At 43.0% G+C, this 11,429-nt stretch overlaps 1 protein-coding gene across 1 annotated transcript in view; it reads left to right on the forward strand.

The window, feature by feature from the left end:
- The window catches only part of CDK5RAP2 (CDK5 regulatory subunit associated protein 2), a 194,998-nt gene that overhangs the window by 146,304 nt on the left and 37,265 nt on the right, over positions 1-11,429 (forward strand). The window contains 2 exon segments of the mRNA XM_012664386.1: positions 5,162-5,210; positions 7,912-8,084. Of these exon segments, the coding sequence (XP_012519840.1) occupies positions 5,162-5,210; positions 7,912-8,084 (222 nt within the window).

The following is an 11,429-nucleotide window of genomic DNA, read 5'->3' on the forward strand; positions in this document are numbered from 1 at the left end:
TTAGTAGAGAAATAACTGGGTCCCCATGATAAAGGTGAATCTTCCAGGCCCAAGGCATTTTCCATCTGCCTCTTCTTCCTGCAAGTCCTCACCCGAGGCCCTAGGAAGTGGGAGGCTGAGAGAGAGCGCCTCTGGCCCCAGCTGCCCTCCCTCCCTCACCTAGCCGCTCCCCTTGATTTATTTTTCAGTTATTTACCTTGGCAAGCCCAAGGAGATCTCACTTGTTTTCCTGTGGGTTCTGGAGGCAGAAGCATTTCAGGCTTAATAGACAACACAAACATAGAACTTTATTTTCTTCTATAAAAGGAATAAAAGTCCCAGGAACCTTACTATAGCTCCTTTTCTTGGAACATAAAATAGAACACAGAGGTGGGTCTTTCTTGGATGCCATGTAAGGGATCTGGCTCCTGAATTATGAAGTGAGCTTATTATAAAGTGTTTTTATATTTGAGGCAGTTGCATAGCATGAGTTCTTAAAAATTTAAATATAGCCTTTTTGTTATTACAAAACAATGCATGTTTAATGTGGAATAACAGATAAGCAAATACTCTTAAAATGCATCATTTGCACAGCAAAACACCCTGGAGTTTATATGCCCAGACCTATGTTATACCTATGTGTATTTTCTATGGAAATGGGACTGTTCGCAGCCTCTCCTTTTGTTCAGTTAATCATATACATTGAAAGTTCTAGTGGCTCTAGAACATTTGTTCATATAAATGTACCATAATTTATTTAATTATCCCCTATTAGATGGACATTTAGGTTGTTTGCAGTTTGGGGCTATTATAAAGAATACTGTATTAGAGCCTTTATACATATCCTTGCTATTTCTTTAATAATATTTGATGGGTAGGATCCAAGAAGTAGGATGCTAATGTGGTTTCTTAATGCTTATAAAGGGCCTCTTACTAAGCTTCATTAAACTGGGGATTCTGCTAGAGCTCTGGAACTCAGCAAGCTTTTGTAGGTTATGTACATTTTTCTGGAGTAAGAGTCTATAGCTTTTAGATTTGCAAAGAGGGCTGGGACACAGTAGATCAGGAACTGGTGTTGCAGCCAGGTTTTCCACTATATCCTTGTTCATAGTGCTTCCCAAGACCAGTTGCGTAAATAAGGAGGGCGATATTTTGTCTTCAGGTATTTTTGAGTAAGCTGTGTTGGGCACTGGGAAAGGTACTAAGAAGATGGTTCCTTTCTTCACAGAGCTTACTATGTGTGTCAGGGTTTAATCACATGAACAGAAGACAGCTGCTGGGATCCCTTGCCTTGGCGCTCCTTTGCTGATAGAGATGAACCTAAAACATTCATTTCTTTTAAGTGCCTTCTACAGTCTGCCTTCTCTAGCCCACTACCCTCTAATGATGATGGATGGTGATAATGGTGATGACGATGATGAAGGATAAACAATGAGGAAATGGGGAAGGCTGGTCTCTATTGAGTGTTTGCTATATGCCAGGTGCTGTTCTCAGCCTGTAAGGAAGTATTATTTATTATCCTCATTTAATACTTGAGGAACAGAGAGGTTAAGGCACTTGCTCTTGGTAGCACAAGAAGTAGCGACCAAGTCTGAATTCAGGCCCAGACAATTGACTTCCACGGCCCGTCCTTCTAACCACGATGCATTGTGCTTCTCACGCTGCTGTCAAATTGGGTGCACTGGTCAAATGTTTCTGTGGGCCAGGCCTTCTGTGTCCTCACTTTAGTGACTCTGTTCAAACCACCATCTTTCCGTGAGGCGTTTACTCCCTCTTCACTTAGAGAAATTCTGCCTATCCTCCAGAATGGTTTCTTTGTTCACCCCAAAGAGAAGCAAAATCTATTTCTTTTTTTTTTTTTTACTTCTAGGCTGTTTGTAGCTGACAGCTGACATTCACTTCTGACCTGTGATGGAGGCCTTGCCAGGGCTGTTGGGTTGGGAAGAGCAGGACCTTTGGAGTCAGACAGAATTGAGTTCAAATCCCATCTTTATGGGTCACTTACCCCTTTAAGGGTCAGATTTCTTCTGTGGGGATAGTAGCACCTGTCTTGCAGAGATGTTTGTAAGGATTAAATGAGATTATTTCAAGGATGTCCTGCTTGCCAAATAGTGGGAGCTCAGCAGGTAATACCAGTGATAATGGGGTGTGCAAGTTAAGGTTAGCCAGTGATCCAGCTTTCAGGTAAAATGGAGGGTTTCCTCCTAAGTATCCCTGGAATTGCCCTTCCTAGAGCCCCTTAGTTTCTTCGTAGCTTTATAAAGTTTTCTTCCTCAAAGATACAACTCCATTGCCACCTCCTCTAAATTTTCCCTGACAGTCCAGGCTGGATTTCGTTTGTCTCCTCTGTGTGCCCCTCGCCCCCCAGCAGATCCATGCTGCCCCATCACAGCACTACAGTTAACGGTCTTTGGGTCCACTATTCCACTCAAACGTGAACTCACTGAGGGCAGGATGGCTCCTCATTCATCTCTGTATCCTCAGTGTCTGGCGCAGGCACCTGGGAGGGGCACTGTAAATATATAGCACCAATTACTAGCAGTTACAGAAAGGAAGAAACATTTGGGTCGTGTAGGAGATTCCAGGCTATGGTATTTGAACTTAACTGTACTACTGATAGAGTTTGAGCTAGGGACTACTATTTCAAAAGAGGCTTCTTAATGGAAGTCTGTCCTGCATAACAACCCTCTTTTGCTTGTTCAGTTATAAGTAGGATAAGGAGATTTTTTTTTTTAATTTGAAAAGATGAAGTCCCCCCACTGCCTCACACTACACAGCTCTCAGGTGTAGCAATAAGATTTGCCTGAGAGATGGGAGCAGTGTTTTCATGACACGCATCCTAAGCTTTTGAAATGGCCCGACAGATGGTACCCTGTCACCTGTGCAAAGGCAGTTTCCACCAAGAAATTCAATGCATCAGTTGTTACGATCTCCCTATGAATCCTGCAATAACCATTTGTCATTTGGTTTTAAAGAACTCTGTTGTGATAGGGGAACGGGTAGAATGTGATTGTTGTTAAATTACTGCGAGCACCCCAAAGGGTCTGTTATCTGAATAAGGGGAAACCCATGCTGCTGGTGGCATCAGGGCACTTCCTTCTGTGGTCATGGGCTTTGTTAGGAATGGAGGAGAGGTTTTTGATGAGTTCATGGTTAGAAGACCTGGAATGCTTAAAGCCTGCCCCAAAGCAAGAGTACCCGCCCTGTGATGTTTCTGAGGGAGATGTACTCCTAAAGAACAATGTGATTGTGAAGCGGAGTGTCACGTTACTGTTTACCTGGCTAGTGCACGTGCAGTCCTCAGCTCTTTGGAAGGCTGGGCTGGAGCAGATGGCCCATCCTTAGGGTCTGTAGGGTCCAGGTCTTATCACAGCCGACTGTTGGTTAGCAGCCCTAGTGCAGGCGTGAGATGAAAAGTGCCGACTGAGCTGCTCTTTTAATGTACGGTTGTCCCCGCCTATTAGGGAGTCTTGCAAGCCACAGCTTCCACTCATGGTCTTGAAGTCTGACCCATCACATGTGGATTGTCCCCCCTTGAAGAGGAATGTAGAGGACAGAAAGGTGGAGACCTGGAGAGCACCCGCCGTGACAGAGGCCTGTCAACGTCTACCTCCCTTTCAAAAAACCAGAATATCACACCATTTCGGGCCAGGATGTAACCAAGAGGATCACGGCATAGATTTGTGATTTAGCTTCAGGATATCGCCATCTCTCTTACTTAACTATAAAATGCAGTAAAGTAAGAGACAGTGAACTGGGCAAAGTGAAAGAGTCGAAACATTAAACCTCCTCAATTTCTACTTCTTTGCTGTAAAAGGGAGATACTAACACTGTGCTTGTAGGATTGTTGTGGGGCCTAAAGGAGATAGTGGGTATGAAAGAACTATACTCAGGGCCTGGTGCCTGGTCAGTCAGGCCCCTTTGACTCATTCATGGTGGTGACAGTGCCCTGCAGTGGTAGATGACTTTCCATCACTTGGCTTGTAGCACTGACTGTCAATGCCCAGGTGGCCAGCCTGGTGGGGCGAGGGAGAGTCTGGATGGCCGTGCCAGCCGGCCTTGCGAGTTTGTAGGCGGAAACTGCTAGACATGAAGCAAATGTGCAAGGCTCCAATGATCTTTTCCTCTACACTGTGGTGTTTGAGAACTTTTCGTTTTCAGAGTAGTTTTGAAAATTGTATGTGTGGGTGAAGTTTAATTATAGTCTCATTTTTCAAGCACAGCTACAGAAGAGTTTGTTTTTTTCTTTAGCCATGCGTTAGTTTCTTCAAAGAGCACATCCCAGTCTGCAATTTCCAGGGTTCGGAAGTATTTTTAAAATAAAGTTGTTAGTCTCTTTGAAATCTCAGCTCATGTGCTTCCTTTCAAACAGCAAATGATGACATGCAGGAAGAGAGAAGAGCATCTTTTGCCCAACTACACTCTGAGCTTTATTTTGTTTTCTTTTGTCATTTCTTTTAGTCATTTCCCCTGCTGTAGACAACTGTCCTCATGTACTCCTTTCCTTAGTAATCCCACTTCTGAGAGTCTTCCTAAGGAAATAATTTAAATGCAGATAAAGTGGTGTGCACAAAGATGTTTATTTCATGTATTTATAAAAGTAAAAATTTGGAAATGACCTAAGCGTCAAACAGGGAACTGGCAAACACTGTGGTACATGCATGTTTACAATGGAATATTAGTGTAGGTATTAAAAACGATGTTTCTAAAGCAAATTTAGTAAGAGAAATGAAGTACTAAGTGAAAAAATTAAGTCACAGTACAGTATCATCTGTGCCAAAATGCATGGAAAGAACAATGGAAGGAACGTGTCTGCAGGGGGTACCGGGAGGATAGTGATCTTTTTTTATTCTGTTGCCATTTCCTATAATGAGCATATATTCTATTAGTATCACCATTTTGGAGAAGGAAAAAGAACCTGCACCAGCAATGCCTTTGTAATTGCTTTTTAGATTCAGTGCTGTCACCTAGAACTAGTGTCTGTGCAGCGATAAAGGAGGAGTCTGTGGTCTGAATTGTATTTCTGGTACTCCTACTTTAAATATCTGCGTGGCTATAAGGAGTGTTTGGAACACTCCTTATAGTAATGGAACAGTGCCTCTGCAAATGTATGAACAAGAAATCATTAGGGAACACTTAAAATTTTTTTTTCCTTCTCTCCTGTTATTATTTCTGCTTCCAGGAAAATCAGGTGGAGTAGAAATGAGCACCCAGAATGAACTGATAGAAAGGTGAGTATGTGGCATTTATTAAGAAGGGCTTTCTGGGACTTTCTAGGTTTGATTTGCCTGTCTGCTTTTTAAATATTTTGGCTCCCTCCCATTCTGTTAGCTTCCTGCTTCTTGTAAATATGGTATAAACATTTTGGAACTGATGGTGGCCATAAAAAAACAAGAGTTCACGCTGTGTGTCCTGTAGCCTTCATTCACTCGTTTCATTTCCATCAGGTGATTTGAACCAGATGATATATTACTTCTGTTGGCTCCCAGAAAACCTGCAGGACAAATTCCAGACTCCTTAACCTGGCATTTGAGGCCTTCCTCAGTCTGACTCACTTTTCCCTTCCCATCATGTCCCTCTTGGCTTGGTATAGTATTATTCTCCAGACCATGGCTGTGCACAAACTGCACACTCTACATTTTTCCTCTTGTTGTTTGAAAGTCTTCTTCAGAGTGAGTTCCAATGGAAATGAGCCCGGTTCTCCCCAATACGCTACGTCTCCACCACATCCCAGGATTCGTTATTCTTGCTGTAGCGTGTGGCACATAATTACATTACAGCACTTACTAATATCACGTGGTGTTGTAATGCTCTCTACATTTATCTTTGTATTCCTACTATTCCTCAAAAGAGGAAAGGAGCTAGCTAGCATTAGCTGGGTATTGGTGTGTGCCAGCAGCTGCCCTAGGCATTTCACATTTATTACTTCTCACCCTACAGGGTTATAAGTAACTATTTTAGGATGAGGAGACTGTGGGTCACAATTGCATACTTGCCATTAGAGGCAGAGCTGGGATTTGAACTTGAATCTGTTATACTCTAATGCACGTGCTCTTATTGTTATCCCATTTGTTTTGAGGGTCAAAGACTACGTCTCGAATATCTCTCTATCCATTCCAGCTCCAAGTATCAGGAATTTAGTTGGAGCTCAGAAAATGTTCACGGAATGAACATTCTTAGGTTCTTAGGTTGCCTTTATGGCCAACTGAAGATGCCAGGGTCTTGTCCTCCTCTGTTTACTGGTTATAGGTTCTGAATGCTTTTAATGCTGCTCGGTACTTTCCTCCTCTTTGGAGATGTGGCCCTTTGGGCTTCTGGGGATAAAATAAAGAAACAGAGACCAGTCTGGGGTGCAGAATTTGAGATTTTATTGGCATTGCAAACGCCATCAGCATCATTAGAGTGGGCAGGCAGGGGTATCACAGCTCACTGGAGGACATTTTAGTCAGGGCTTCTATAAATGTAAAAGAAACTTAAATTCCTCTCTCATTGCAATACTGTCAAAGATCCCCCCCAATTCAACTATCCATTTCCACCCTTATAATAACAGATCACATCCCCCTGGCTGGCTATGGAGAGGTCAAGGAAGGCTTCCCAGAGTGGGGACATTCTTAGCTGAGATTTAAAGGGTGGGAGTTGAAGGGTCCAGGGGTTCTTGGGAGAGTGTCCTTGCCTGAGACAGAGACATGGCCCCTTTGAGCAGCGTGGCTGGTGCATAGAGGGTCAAGGCTGGAGAGGCAGGCCAGGCACCACTGGGTTGGTCCTCAGATGCTGTGTTAAAAGTCCAGGAAGAGGGGAGTCTTTGAAAGAAGGTAAGCTAGGACTAGACATGATCAGATTTTCCATTTTGGAAGACTTCTGTGGTTGCTTAGAGAATGGGTTGGAGGGAGGCAGGAAACCTCTTTTAGCTCTCCTCAACCAATGTGTCACCCTTTCCATTTCTGACAGATTTGTTTCCTTTCCTTCAGTTCTGCCTTTTTCAGCTATAGGCTTAGCACTCACATGGGTCACTCCTAAGCTAATTAAATGGGTGCCCTTGGCCCATTCCGCGCTTTTGCAAGCCAGCAGCGAGCCTGTGCATCCATCACGCTGTCTGGGTGAAGTTGCATCTGGTGTTTACCTGTTAATGAATGCATTGCAGCTTTGGAGTCCTTTGCTCTTGTCTGAGATCATGAATAATGTGAATAATGAGACTGTGGCCACTGACAAGATGTAATAGGAAAAAGTGGCAGAAAAAAGCTTAAATTAAGGAGCTTATCTATAATGGAGATTCACATGGGTTTTCATAGCATTCAGTTTATTTTTTTCCAGGGTTTAGGTGCTCCTTGGGAAATACAGGTTAATAACCAGATGATTACCGCAATAATGATATTGGGACTTGTTTGGGGACGATGAGGGTTTTAAGATTTTTAAGTCCATAAGGCCACCTCATGGTTTTGGGCTGGGTTCCGTGTTCTCCTGGGGCCTTGGAGACAGATAGGCCTGGTTCAAATCTGAACCGTGCCACTTACAAGCTGTGAGACAGGGACAAGTTTATGATGAGCTTCGGTCTCTCTGGCTCTAAATGAGGATAGTGACCTCATGGGGTTCTGGGAGGCCGAGTTCGATCTCAAATGCCCGGTACAGAGTGGGCACCTGGTAAACAGCTGCCATTGAAGCAGACCTTCTCTCGGGGCCCCGCCCCTATAAGCCGGACTGTGGGACAGGCACAACCCCCCAGTCCCCTTCATTGGCTCCCAACTCAAGCCCACTGAGCCCTTTTTGTTTTTAGAATGTCATTGCTTAATGCTATAGAGAAACACAAGGGCTGACTGAAGTTGCAAGCATGGGGAAGTTACAAAAGGTGAAGTAATCTTAAGTGTTCTTAAGTCATGGTCCTGGCTTAGGATTTTAGCATGGGAAATGATTTATCTTTCGATCCCAATGGTTAAGGATTGAGGAAGACAACTTAACCTACCAACATATTCTACCCGAATCTCCTGAGCCTTCAGCCACTCACGCATTGTCTGATTATGAAACATCTGAAAAGTCCTTCTTCTCACGAGAGCAGAAGCAAGATAGTGAGACCGAGAAGACTTCAGTTGTGGCGAATAAGTTTTCTCAAGGTAAGCTGAGCTTTAAGCTTTACTAAGCATTTTATACATGGCCCAATTTAAACAACAGTTTGCTCTCTTGCCTTAGGAAGCGGAGTGTGGTGACAATCGAATATTTCTCTGATGAAAAGAGATCTCATTAGGGCCAAAACTGGTCATTCAGAGTATTGTTTATCACTAGAGAAAGCTGTGGTTGTTGAAAGTGTTGGCGATTGGGGAGAAGCTATTTTTATTTTAAAAATGACCACTTAATTATACGACTTGCCATTTCCTGCAGGCTGTGTGTCACTGGGGTTGTGTGTCAGTGCAAGTTAGGTTTAAATTGCCTATTGTTTCTTTCAAACTCAATCCTGAGGCAGGGCCACTTCAAAGACTCTTCTGCTTTGAGTTGTACAGAGGCCTAAGAGTACCTAACCCCCTGTTCTGATATTTTTGTGTAAGTACAAAATTTGTGATTGCGTAAGTCTGCTTTGTTTCCCTTTAATGTGACCCCTGGCCCATTGTGTCAGGCCTTTTGTCTTAGTCCATTTGGGCTGCTACAACAGAATGCCATGGAAATGGGTGGCTTATAAATCACAGAAATTTATTTCTTACAGTTCTGGAAGCTGGGAAGTTCAGGATCAGGGTACTGGCCAGCAAGGTTGGCTCTGGTGAGGGCCCTCTTCTCAGCTGCAGACTGCTGTTTTCTCATTGTATCCTCACATGGAGGAAGGAAGGCGGGAGAGCTCTCTGGGGTCTGTTTTATAAGGGTTCTGCTCTCATTCATGAGGGTTCTACCCTCATGACCTAATCACCTCCCAAAGACCCCACCTCCTAACACTATCACACTGGGGCTTTAGGGCTTCAACATATGAATTTTGGAGACACAAACATTTGGTCCGTAACACCTTTGTTCTGCCTCTGACCATGGACTGAGTTGGTAGAATCATCCTCTCAAGGAACCTGCTCCTGATCTCCCCTTCACCTTTACTGTACTTACAGTCTTGATTCCTCCTTTTGGGGTAATGTATAGGGCTTAGTGTTTGTAATTCAGTGTATTTCAAAGGTTCAAGGGATTGTGTAGACCAGACCATACAGACCAGGGATCAGCAAACTTCTCCTATAGAGGGAACAGATGGTAGATATTTCAGGCTTTGCAGGGTACGTGGTCTTTGCTGCAATTACTCAACTCTGCTGTTGCAGCACAAAAGCAGCCATAGACAGTGTAAATGAATGGGCATGGCCATGTTCCAATAAAATTTTATTTACAAAAAGACACTAGTACCTCCTTGTTAAAAGCTCTTTGTTGATACTTGATCACATAGATCATTGTTTTAAAAAAATTTGAAATCTTTTTTTAGCAACAGAACTCCCTTTCTTAGATGAAAATTGACACAGAGGCCCCGTGCAAAATGTAAAAGAGATACGAGTGGGGCCTTTGTCCCCATGGTGGCCTCTGAGGCTCCTCTAGGACACTCATGGCCCAGAAGAGCACTGTTTGAAAACATCCCTAGAGCATGAAGTGTACATTCTAGGTGCAACTCAGCTATCAGCTGGGGTTCTCCAGCAGCCAGTCACCTAGACCTGGTTTCTTTGAGTTTTTGGCTGTATCCCTCTGCAATTTTTGTGGGTTTCTGAGCACTTGATTTTTCTCAGTCATTTATGGTTCTACATTCTGCCTTCCCTTAATTTAGGTCAGACTGCAAATTGTTTCCCTGTCCCTAGCACCAGCTCCTGCTTGATTGTATCAGTCCAGTCTGAAACTCAGTCCCTTTCCAAGATCCCCCAGAGGACCACTCCCACAAGGCCTTTGTGGGTAGAGGTGATTGAGAGTTTGAGGAACCAGCAGGATGGTAGTAGTTACGATGCAGCAGCCCAAATGATTTAAACAGGAATGTTTGAGATCCCTATTCTTAATCCTCTGCTTCCTTTTGCCTGCCCCTCTGATTCTACCCTTCACCCTGTCTGCCACCCAACCTTGTTTTATTTATAATGTAGAAGCCTTTAGACATTGCTGGCATTATTCCTCTGGGGATCCATGACCTGGGGCTTATTATGCTCCTAGTAGATTACCTGAACAGGGACAGTGCTCTTTGGAGCACCCCTAATACGCCCATTGCTGTCTTTTTTCATTTGTTTCTCTTCAGCCTTTGTTCTCTGCATGTGGTTTTTCTTTTGTCATGTTAATAGTCTGTGTAGAGAGATAATTTAGTATTTTTCCTTTTCGCACTTAACGTTATACCATAAGCCTTCTGACATGTTGTTACATAACATCATTTTTAGTGGATTTAGAGTAGTTCATTGAATGGCTGAACTACTGTGTTCCCTGTTTTCCCCTGTTGCTGAACATTTGAGTCATTTCAGATTTCACAATTGTGCACAATGCTGCAGGGAATATCTTTGAACGTGAAGCCTTTTGCCTATTTGGGGGCATTTTCTTAACATAGATTCTGTAAGTTGGAACTACTAGGCAAAAGGTACATACTTTTTTGGGGGGTTGCTTTTTATAGGATTTATGGTTTTAAAGAGTTAGCATTTGTCAGGAGGGTAGTATTGTAAGAGACACATATTTTTCTCCTATTTTATAAAGGCCAGTGTAGTGTTTCCTTCTCCTTGGTATGGCTGCATAATTAATAAGTGGTGTCCAATTCAACTGTGAATATTTCCTTAAGCCCAAGTGATGGTTCCAGCTCCTGGCCAAAGACTCAGTGGAAACTGGCTTATATTGATGACTACTGAGCATTTGGTACCCCCAAACCAGCAGTGTGTGACTTGAAAAGACCAGCAAGGAAGGTACAGTCAAAACAGATAAGTTCCTGACTGACTCTGACCTGACTAGCCGCTGGAAGAAGATTTGCAGGGCAGCAAGGCAGGAACGGGAGGTACAGTGCCATGATGAGCCAAGAGTTTATTGCAGACGGAGTCCTTCAGAGCTGTGTTGCAGCAAGAGCTGCAGACATTCCACCAAATTACTTGCCACACTTCTGGCATTAATAGGAGATAGCTGAAGGTCTGGGAATTAAGTCATCTCATAAACATTCAAATTCATGGCAAAATTACTATTTAATTAGGAAAAGATCTGTAACATTGTGCTACTTTTAAATGAAAGTCATTTTGGAGGAATTAAAGCTGGGTCATAACATTAGTATAATGTTTTAAAACAAACATTACTAAGACATACTGAGTATACCCTAATTGATGAATTAAAGACATTAGTTTTGCCTTTGGATACTTAATGTGATTATGCTTTAAACACTGACTCTAGAAACCTACCTCTAGATTGGAATCGTGCTTCCTTCTTTCTTTGTTAAAGCGAGATGTGGCAAAGGCTGAAAAAATACATTCATTTTAGAAAATTTAGAAAATTTAAAATTGTGT

The sequence above is a fragment of the Propithecus coquereli genome, unplaced genomic scaffold (genome assembly GCF_000956105.1).
Source record: "Propithecus coquereli isolate 6110/MARCELLA unplaced genomic scaffold, Pcoq_1.0 Scaffold89, whole genome shotgun sequence".
Taxonomy (NCBI): domain Eukaryota; kingdom Metazoa; phylum Chordata; class Mammalia; order Primates; family Indriidae; genus Propithecus; species Propithecus coquereli.